The 9,894-nt window shown below is 37.5% G+C and overlaps 1 protein-coding gene and 1 non-coding gene across 2 annotated transcripts; both read right to left on the minus strand.

Annotated features, from left to right (window-relative positions):
• Positions 1–317: 317 nt before the first annotated feature.
• On the minus strand, positions 318–4,407 carry LOC107480133 (calnexin homolog). Its single transcript, XM_016100270.3, has 6 exons — positions 4,166–4,407; positions 3,993–4,062; positions 1,343–2,472; positions 1,148–1,219; positions 933–1,049; positions 318–806 (listed from the first exon to the last, which is right to left on the minus strand). Exons 1-6 carry the CDS (start codon positions 4,268–4,270, stop codon positions 672–674), a joined length of 1,629 nt encoding a protein of 542 aa, XP_015955756.1. The 5' UTR covers positions 4,271–4,407; the 3' UTR covers positions 318–671.
• On the minus strand, positions 3,258–3,343 carry LOC127745946 (small nucleolar RNA Z221/R21b). Its single transcript, XR_008007570.1, has one exon. It is a non-coding gene; the product is annotated as a small nucleolar RNA Z221/R21b (small nucleolar RNA).
• Positions 4,408–9,894: the final 5,487 nt, after the last annotated feature.

Raw genomic sequence — 9,894 nt, forward strand, 5'->3', positions numbered from 1 at the left:
TTGATATAACACGAGATTTGTTTGTGAGGAGGGGGGGCGGATTGGGTAACAATAAATGGCTCAATAAACCTATAATAATTTAAAATTTAAAGGATAAAAGAAAAAAGGCACAATGATTTAAACATATTAAAGAAAAAAAAAGATAAAAAAAAAATCACATTGATTAAACATATACAACAAAAATTTAGAAGATGTGTAATTTGATTGTTTGCAAATTTGTTGATGCCTAGATGAGACAAATAAGTGAGTTAAATGATGAATTTTTAAAGTAAACATTACCTGTAAACAAAATATCAATTCTAAATAGCAACTTTCAGTTGTTTCTTTAAAATCTAGCAATTTCATTTAAGCATCTTACAATGTCATTAAACCACACAAGTGTTGCTACTTGCTAGATGATTGGATCTCTCTTCACCGTTATAAGCAAAAACAATTAAGAGAAAAATAATTTTACAACCTCAATTAGCTTCAAAAAAGTCCTCAAACGACCGGCATAACACATATCTGGTTTCCACTCCCATATGCATAGCATACTTTAAAATAAGGTGAAGGATAAAAATGAGAACAAAGTGCCTATGGACTCGACACCTATTGTCCAACTAAGCTCAAAATTTATCTATTCTGATGATCTTGGTCGGCAGCTCCAGTGAGCGAAAAGGTTTTCAACCATTTCAATCTCGCCTTGTTGTCCTCCTACGTGGTGCGGCAGCAGATGTTTCCTCCTTCTCTTTGTTTTCTTCATTCTCTACGCCACTTTCATTGGCCTTAGTTTCTTTGGGTGCTGGGCTTGGCTTCTCTACCCTTGCCTACACAACAAGACACATGCCCACGGATTAACATAATGTCCTACACACAGTGTCCGAAATATAAATACTGGAGACCAATTTTACTGGGTAAGATACAAGCATACATCAATGAATTTCATTACTCACCGGCTTCTTTTTTCCCCCAAATATGAGCTTGAAGAAGATTGTCAAGAAGACAACCACAACAGACACGAGAATTCCAATAGTGAGATTTGGTTGCTTCTCACCCTTTTCAATGAGATCCTGTTCAGAAGCACAGGATTCACGATAAAATCCAATGAGTGCAACATAACAGGATGTGTACACAAAAAAAGATGGGAGTATTTTGTTGATAATCTTACATGTATTTTGAGCTTGTAATCACTCAGGAATGGAATGTCAGCTATCTTGTATAAGAGGTCAAATACCTTCTTCTGCATGGTTAAAAAAATAAAATAACGCCTCAGAAATAGGAGAGGGCAGAAGACCCATATTAGAGACATGCTGCACAGTAAAAATGAGCTACAGCTGGAAAACACTCAAATCAACAACATTACCTGCAAGTCTGCAAGACCACTTGAAGCAGCCACAGAATCTTCTTCTTCCTTCTGTTTCTCTTTCTCAACTGCAAACTTAGGCTTCCATGTAGTCTCTCTATAAGAGGCTGCAACCTTGTCATCTTTAGCTATCAACATATTGTCAAACAATATGCCATCTTGCATTGTCCAGATCTCAATACCAATAGCAGCAATGGGCTCAAAATCAGGCTTTTCAAGTTCAAAGTAGTCTGGGTTTGGAATATCACGCGGCTTCCATATACCCTTATAAGCTGGGTTGTCAATGAGAGGGGCATGCCATTTTCCCTTGTAAGCAGGATTCCTCTTCATTGGCCTCTTCCACTCACCGCAACCAGGGGCGGAGTCACACTTGGGGTTATCAATTTTGGGGGCTTCCCATTCACCATCCTCCTCATCATCCCAATCTTCTGGTTTTGTGGCTTCGGGGTCATCAATTTCTTCAGGCTCATCATCCAACCATCCTTCAGGTTTCTCAGCTTCTTCATCAAGAATTTCCATGGGTGCATCCTCATCCCAGTCATCTGGCTTTACAGCATTTGGGTCTGGAATTTTAGCTCTCTCATCCCAGTCCTCAGGTTTATTGTCATCGGGATCTGGGATTGTCTTGGGAGGGATAAGAGCAGGTTCAAAATCCTCCGAAGATAAGAAGTTTGCCTTCTTCTTCTCTTCCCCATCAATCAAGATACGCAATTCATTGTCAGGCTTCAGAATAGCAGTGTATACATGGGTTAGTTTGTCAGATGGAACGGAAGGAGGATACTTGAGATGGTGTTCAACGTACTCCCCAGTCTTGGGATTCTTATGCTTGAAGATGAAGTGCACCTTGTTTGTAGCTCCACACTTGTCAGGACCAAACATGACAGAATAAGGAGATTCATTGTCAAATCCTTTGGGTTTCCATCCAGCCTCCTGTGGTCTAAGATACTTTAGGTATGCACCACCACACTCAAGACCATTCTGAAGACGAGTCTCGAATTGAAGAACAACTGATTCATCCTTGAGAGTCACCGGTTCATCAAGTTCTTTAACTATAGCATACTTCCTTGCTTTCTCACTGACAAGAAGTCCGTAATCATCATGCCCCTCACTCTTCTCATGCTTCCACGCACCTAGAACAAAGGGAGCAAATAAAAAAAAATTCCAACTTTCAGGTGAAAAAAAATGATACATCATGGTAGTTTCCAATGGCATTTTGGTAATTTTAATTTTAAATTCAAACATCTATGATGTCAATTTACAACAGGTGAAATTTCAAATATGCACTACTAAAGCACCCCACACTAGGGGAAACAAGTGCACCAAACTTGTTGCATATACAAGTCTAAAAATATAAAGAAGACATTACAAGGACTCAAATGCAAAATTCCAAAATACAGACTGAGAAGCACTTATTTCAAGGTGATAACAGGAGGCCCTTCTCCTTTACACACAATCATTTGGAAATTAAGGATGTACATTGTAAACAAAATTGTAGCAACGAGATATTTGCTGAAAATAATGGTATTGGTCTTTACATAGATTCCATTTTTACACTAAGTATTTTCTTGAATAAAAATCATTGACAATCACACAATAGAATAAGCAAGGTAAAGTTGAGAGAACCCGAGCTTATAAACGAAAATATATATTGGGACAAAAGAGGAACAAAGGGAATTATGAATAAGAGAAACCATCAGAAACCAGAGTTTTATCTCCAGAAGCTATATAAGCTATACAGTCCGCATCATGGTTGGGGTCACAAAACCCCACATCACTTGATTTCCTCTTCATTAAATTTGTTTTCCACTTTCCAGACACCATCCACACAACGCACATGACAGATAGCAGTAAAATCAAACGGGAAAAATAAAATGAACCACAAGAAAAAAGACAATAACGGACTCTGAAGAAAGAAGGGCTCAGATTTAATGGGTATGAGAAGCTTGTCAACACTGAATCATCAGAGTGGTGCATGACTTCCTCTAGTACTCATCACAGCCCACGAAATTCTATGTTCAATGCAACGACAAAAACAACACAAAAAATGTATCTAGGGAGTTGACTTAGAGAGAGAAGTGACACTAATGTTACCACAATTTATTGATCTCTCTAGAATACTCATGCTTTCTTTACATGCTTATTAGTTATTAGTATCGGGCGAAAATTCTGACCAGCAACAGTCGTTAATTTATTTACAAAAATTGTTACAAGAATATTATCAAATAAGCCAATAGGATCTCTTTATTACTTTGATTACACCTCCACTAAATTTTGCCATTCCAAAATTACAGACCTAGAAAGTATACTTTTGAACATCGTCGGTTCGTCCAACCATGTATCAAAATGCTAGTCGTTTCTACAATTCGTAAAGCATTTATAGAAGGAACTCCGTCAAACTGCCCAGCGAGAAGAAGTCTGGTGGATTCGGATTTCAATATTTTGAGTGAGATTCGTTTAATTTCTTTCTTCTTTAAGTTTGAAATTCATCATAATAACACAAGCATATACAGTAATCAATTGAAGACAACACACAAAAGCATGTTGATATCACACTTTGGACAAACAGCCAGTAAAATAATCAGAACTAAACTCAGAGTGACTACAATCAAATCAATCATACAAACAAGGAAATAAATGAGCTAGGGCTTACCATTGTACTCGTCCTTCTGCGACACAATCCAACGGCCTTCGAAATTCTCATCGAACGACTCGTAGAAGATCTGAAGCACATGCGTAACACGGACAAAATCAGTCCACGCAAAAGCAAAAGCAAAAGCAAAAGACACAGATCCAACGCATAAAAGAATGAGAAAGAGTAAATACGGCGTCATCGACGTCATCTGAAGCGCGGAGGAGCTGAAACGATGCAGCGCAGACGAGGAGGAGCACTGTAACGATCCGCGGAGGGGTTAACTTCCGTTCTCCCATGATTCTCACTCTCTCTAGCTGACTCACAGTGAAACCCTAATCTTGAAATGATAATAAGAGTGAAATCTTAACAATAGTGAGATCTAGAATTTCCTAATAAAATAACAGCGTGTAGTTGGGGGATGACGGCATCCCCATTTCGGGTTTGTACCACTTTATAGACTTGCTTCCCACTTAGCTTAGAGCTGTTTCGACCAATGATCAAACGCGCCGCGTGACATTAGCCAATAATATCTTGCCACGTTGCCTTTTTGCATCACTCTTATGTCGTGCTTTCTGCGCCTAAATATCAAAATCCATATATCCCATGATCCGCCTTTTTTCATTTATTTTGGAGTAATTACCAAATCAAATAATCAATACATCAATACATAATACACTTGCTGAGGTTTTTAAGAGATTTTTTATTTAAATAAATCAAATAAATGCATTAATTATCGAAATAAATAATTTTAAAAATATTTACCGTTTTGTATTTTTCAATTATATCTCGTTTACGGTATAAATGAGATAGACATGTATCTCGTTTACATTATAAACGAGATGCATGGAGTTGTGTCCCATCGGTTATAAAAAGATGTGTAACTCTTGGTATTTTTTACAAATTTTTTGTATCATATTTTTCACAAATACAAAGTATGGCCAGTAATAATCCGTACATAGTTGTGCTTGTGTATCCCAATTGCCATATGAGAAACAGTGACAACGGAGTGACATTTGAGTGCAAGGATCCGATATTATTTCACACTCAGCGTGTGAATACATTGTCGGATTTGAACAGTTTGATACTAAGCAAGGTCGGTGGTACAGTAGCGAGGGAAATGGGAAGGGTGGCGTATAGGTTACTGGCCCCTATGGGTAATGGAGTCTTCCGATTTCGACTATTCCAACTCCAATGGGACATGCATGTGCGAGTGATGTTCGACATCCATGGGAGGATCATAGTGGAGCAAGTAATGGAGCTGTCTGCAGAGGTTGGACATAGTAGCGGTGGTCCTTCCATACAGTCGACCTATGTGCAGGACGACCGACCTCTCGCACCACCGCCCATTCATGTTGCCGTTCCAGTGGATGAGGCGGAGGAGGGCGAGGAGGAGTCGGACGAGGATTACGTGGCGGACAGTGGTGAAAGCAGATCGTCAGTTCCCTCTCACTATCACAGTTTGGATTTGGACGCCATGCATGAGAGGACTCCGTTTCTTAACATGGGTGAAGAGGATTCCAACCTAGATGGCAGTGTAGAGTTTTGAGTCGGCCACAAGTTTAGAAGCCGAGAGGCAGTGCTTCAGAGTGTGAAGAACTACAGTATTCGAAGGAGTGCAGAGTACCGAGTGATAGAATCAGACCGGTTAAAGTATCATGTGCAGTGCTGTCAAGCTGATAATGGGAGTCAATGGAGCCTCCGTGTAGCCCTTCGACAGAACCTTGGATACTGGTAATATTAAGTTTATCTGTGCCTTTCAACACTTCATTACGATATACTAAGTAGTTGTACGAAGTGCATAAACCAATCTTGTGTTGTTGTGTTCAGAGAGGTTCGGAGGGTGGGTAGAGTGCATAGTTGTCTAGCACCCACCATGTCTCAAGACCATCGCCAGCTAGACAGCAGTCTGATATGCCGGATCATCTTGCCTTTGATTTAGTCCAACCCCTCTGTCAGCATTCTGATTTTGCAAGGTGCGGTCCAAGCGAGCTATCACTTCAAAATGTCCTACAGAAAGGTGTGGACGGCCAAGCAGAAGGCAATTGCACAAATCTATGGGGATTGGGAGGAATCGTACAATAAGGTTCCCAAGTTGCTTCAGGCACTGCAGAGTTATTTTCCTGGTACCATTTGTGACCTCCGCGTTAAACCATTCTACGATGGGCACCTCCTTGTATGTGACTGCAGTGTTCGACAAGGTATTTTGGTCTTTTTCGTCATGTGTAGAAGTCTTCAAGAATTACAAGCCCTTTGTCTCTATAGATGGTACGCATCTGTATGGCAGGTATGGTGGTGTGTTGCATATTGTGGTGGCGCAAGATAGGAATAACAACATCCTGCCTATTGCCTTTGCCATTATGGAGTCCGAGAGCACCGAGTCATGGTCGTTCTTCCTAACTAATCTGAGATGCTATGTCACCCCACAAGACGGCCTGCTGGTTATCTCTGACAGATCTTAGGCTATCAAGGCAGCGCTTAGCTCTGATGACAGTGGTTGGCATCCCCCTAGAGCCTACCATGCTTACTGCATAAGACACATGGCTGCGAACTTCATGACACGGTTCAAGTTAGCCGAGGGCAAGAGGTACCTCATTAACGCTGCTTATAGTCCAAGCAAGGCCGGTTACGAGTGGTACATGGATGCGTTGAGAGGAGTCTCGCCTACCATGGTTGAGTGGGCTAGTCGTTTCAGGAAGGAGATTTGGCTGCAACATTGTGACGGTGGGCGTCGGTTTGGCCACATGACGACAAATCTATCCGAGTGCATCAAAGCAGTGTTAAAGGGAAACTAGTACTTGCCAATTTCTGCCATTGTGTGCATCACGTACGAGAGATTACAGAATTTGTTTGTGACGAAGGGCAGAGAGGTACAGTCACAGCTCGCTGTTGGATGCCGATTCTCACAGAGACTATTGGCCGCCATTGAGAAGAACAGAGAAGGGATACCAAAGATGCGTGTCACTCACTGTAACAGGAGGGCATCGGTGTTTGTTGTGGAGGAGTTTGATCTGTTTGAGGGATGGGGGGCGGCTCCTTCCGTGCTATCGAAGGGCACGTGTGACTGCGGTTTATTCCAGTCACTCTACTATCTGTGCCGTCACGCACTAGCTGGGTGTGCCGCTGCTAGCATAGAGTGGGCCCCACACTGGTATACTCCTCTATCTGGTGGACACCACTGAGAAAATCTCTGGTAAATCCAACTCATCAGCAGCGGAGTGCAACCGTTGATATCTGTGACTCCCCGCTGTGCCGCCAAACAGAGTGACTGGTAAGTCTAGACCAGCACAGCAGAGCCCCATGATAACGCCCTGCACTCCACGAAGTCCCGTAAAAACAGTAGCCACCGTATGTGCACCAGGTTGTTGGACTTGTCTGTCAGCAGATACCCTCCGATCAGTAACATAATGTAGCAGCGGACATACTGTCGGAGGGTCTCAGGATCGTCGACATACTTAGATTAACTGAACATAACGTAACTAACCTCAAAGTCGCCCACCCCAGCGTAATGCGAAGTTTCGTTTAGTCTGTTGATGTCACCGTCGTTACTCGCCTGGCGTGCCATCCCCGTATTGGACTCAAATATAGAAGGAAATGGTTAAAAGAGGGGAGAAAGAGTTTGACTAGGTCAAAGTGGGATCAGAAACATTGTATAAACGACTTATACTTATAAGCGCCGTTCAGCCTTATCTCGTTTATAGTGTAAACGAGATAAGGGTCTATCTCGTTTACAGTATAAACGCTAACGTGTCATATCTCGTTTATACTGTAAACGAAATATGACTGGAGAACGCAAAATAATAAATATTTTTAAAATTATTTATTTCGGTAATTAATGCATTTATTTTATTTATTTAAATAAAAAATTCAGTTTTTAAGAGCAGATAATTTGATATAAAAAAATGTAAAATATAATACAATTTTAAATTGATGTATGTATTTGTGTGATATATGAAAAAAGTTTTTTTTTATTTATGTTTTAGATATGTTTAATTAAAAAAATTCATCGATACTTTAACTTTAAATGAAGTTAATATATTTTTTGTTATTTAAGCAAAACCTAAATAAAAGTATATAATAAAAAATTAATAAAATACTAGAATTAAACAAAGAAAAAAACGAGTATATAATAAATAAATATCTTGATTTTTATGAAAAATATGTATACATATTCTTTTGTAAGTAACTAAAATTTTAGTTTTTTTTTTTCTTTTGTAAGTTTATATCTCTAATATTAGTTTATGTAATACTAATAATGATAGAATTGATCTATTTTAGAATAGAAAAAAAGTTAATATTGAATTAATTTGATTAGCTATTTTAAAAATAAATTACTATATGTATTCGTGTGATACACATAAAATGTTTATTTATTTATATTTATGTTTGAAATATGTTTCTATAATAAATTTTTTATGAACATATTTAACTTATTTAACATATTTTCTATTTATGTGATTATACATATGTTTGATAATAGATTTGCAAAATTCTCACATAATGTGAATCTCAATTTAAGTTTACTCCTATAACACATTAAGATAAATTTAGAAACAGTTTTTTATATCAAATTTAAAAATATTTTCACAACTATTTCAAATAGAGATATATTTGAATTTCTAATTGTACGCTACAAAACACATTTATAAAATAATATAAAAAATAATAATACAAAATATATAATTAATTTATTATTGATATATAAATTATAATTATTTTTTTTATCAATTAGAACTATTTGAATTGGAGTTTTTTGTGTTTGTGTCTCAAATCGATTTGCACTCCACACTTGAAGTATTTTAATTTTAAGTTTTCAAACTTTATGTTCGAACATTATTTTGATATTTCTAATAAGATCATTGTTAAAATCGGATCGGATCAGCTAGTTCGATCGAAAAACCGATAAATCAGATCCATTATCGGTCCGGTCCGTTATTTGGACTGCACAAGATACAGAACCAGAACGAACCGGTCAAACTTTATTTTTAAATTAATTATATTTTTATTTAACAATAATTATAAATTCACTTATTTTTTCTTTTCATAATTATATAATATCTATTAATATTATTTTTTAATAAATACTTGTAGTATATAATAGTATAATAGATATAAACTAATTAATAAATTATTAAAATTTAAAAATAATAGTTATTTTAATATAAAAACAAAATAAAAATATTTATGATAGAATAAAATTAACAAAATACTTATTATTTCTGTTCCATATTATTTTAAAATAGCTAGATATTCTTAAAATATTAGTGAAAATATGTATTTTAAATTTAAATTTTAAATTTATTATTTTTTATTTATATAGAACCAGGTTAATCGGTTCAACCAATGACTCACCGGTTAAACCAATAAATCAGTGACCCAGTAATCTAACCGGTTTGACCACCGGTTCGATTCTGACAACTATGAATAAGATCATACTTACAAAGCAAATAAAAAATAAAAAAATATATCTAGAAACTTTAGATAATACTTGTAAAACCCGCTAAAATCGGTAAATTATTAGTTAATAAATTGAATTTTAATTAGAAAAGCTAAAAATGCAAAACTAATATCAAAATAAGATAGAGCTCGTTGAAATGAGAATTTTTTATACCAATTTTAAAAATTTGGCCCAAAATCGGATCGAAAAGGCCGAACCGGTTGAACTGGGGTCCAAACCGGGCCCGTAGGTCCAACCGGACCCATAGCATAAAAGAAGCAGCAGCTTCATCTTCTCCATTTCACTAAAGTCATGACACAAACAGCAAGGGAGAGGGAAGAAGAACCCTAACCCTCACCTTTCCTTCTCACTACTATAACTGCTCCGTCTGGGCTCCGATCGCTGCACCGTTCGCGACCACGTGCTCAGCACGTCAAGCTCTACCTTTCTATCTGAACAATTTAACTGGTAAGCCTCCTATTAAGT

Source organism: Arachis duranensis, chromosome 3, assembly GCF_000817695.3.
Source record: "Arachis duranensis cultivar V14167 chromosome 3, aradu.V14167.gnm2.J7QH, whole genome shotgun sequence".
NCBI classification, from domain to species: Eukaryota; Viridiplantae; Streptophyta; class Magnoliopsida; order Fabales; family Fabaceae; genus Arachis; species Arachis duranensis.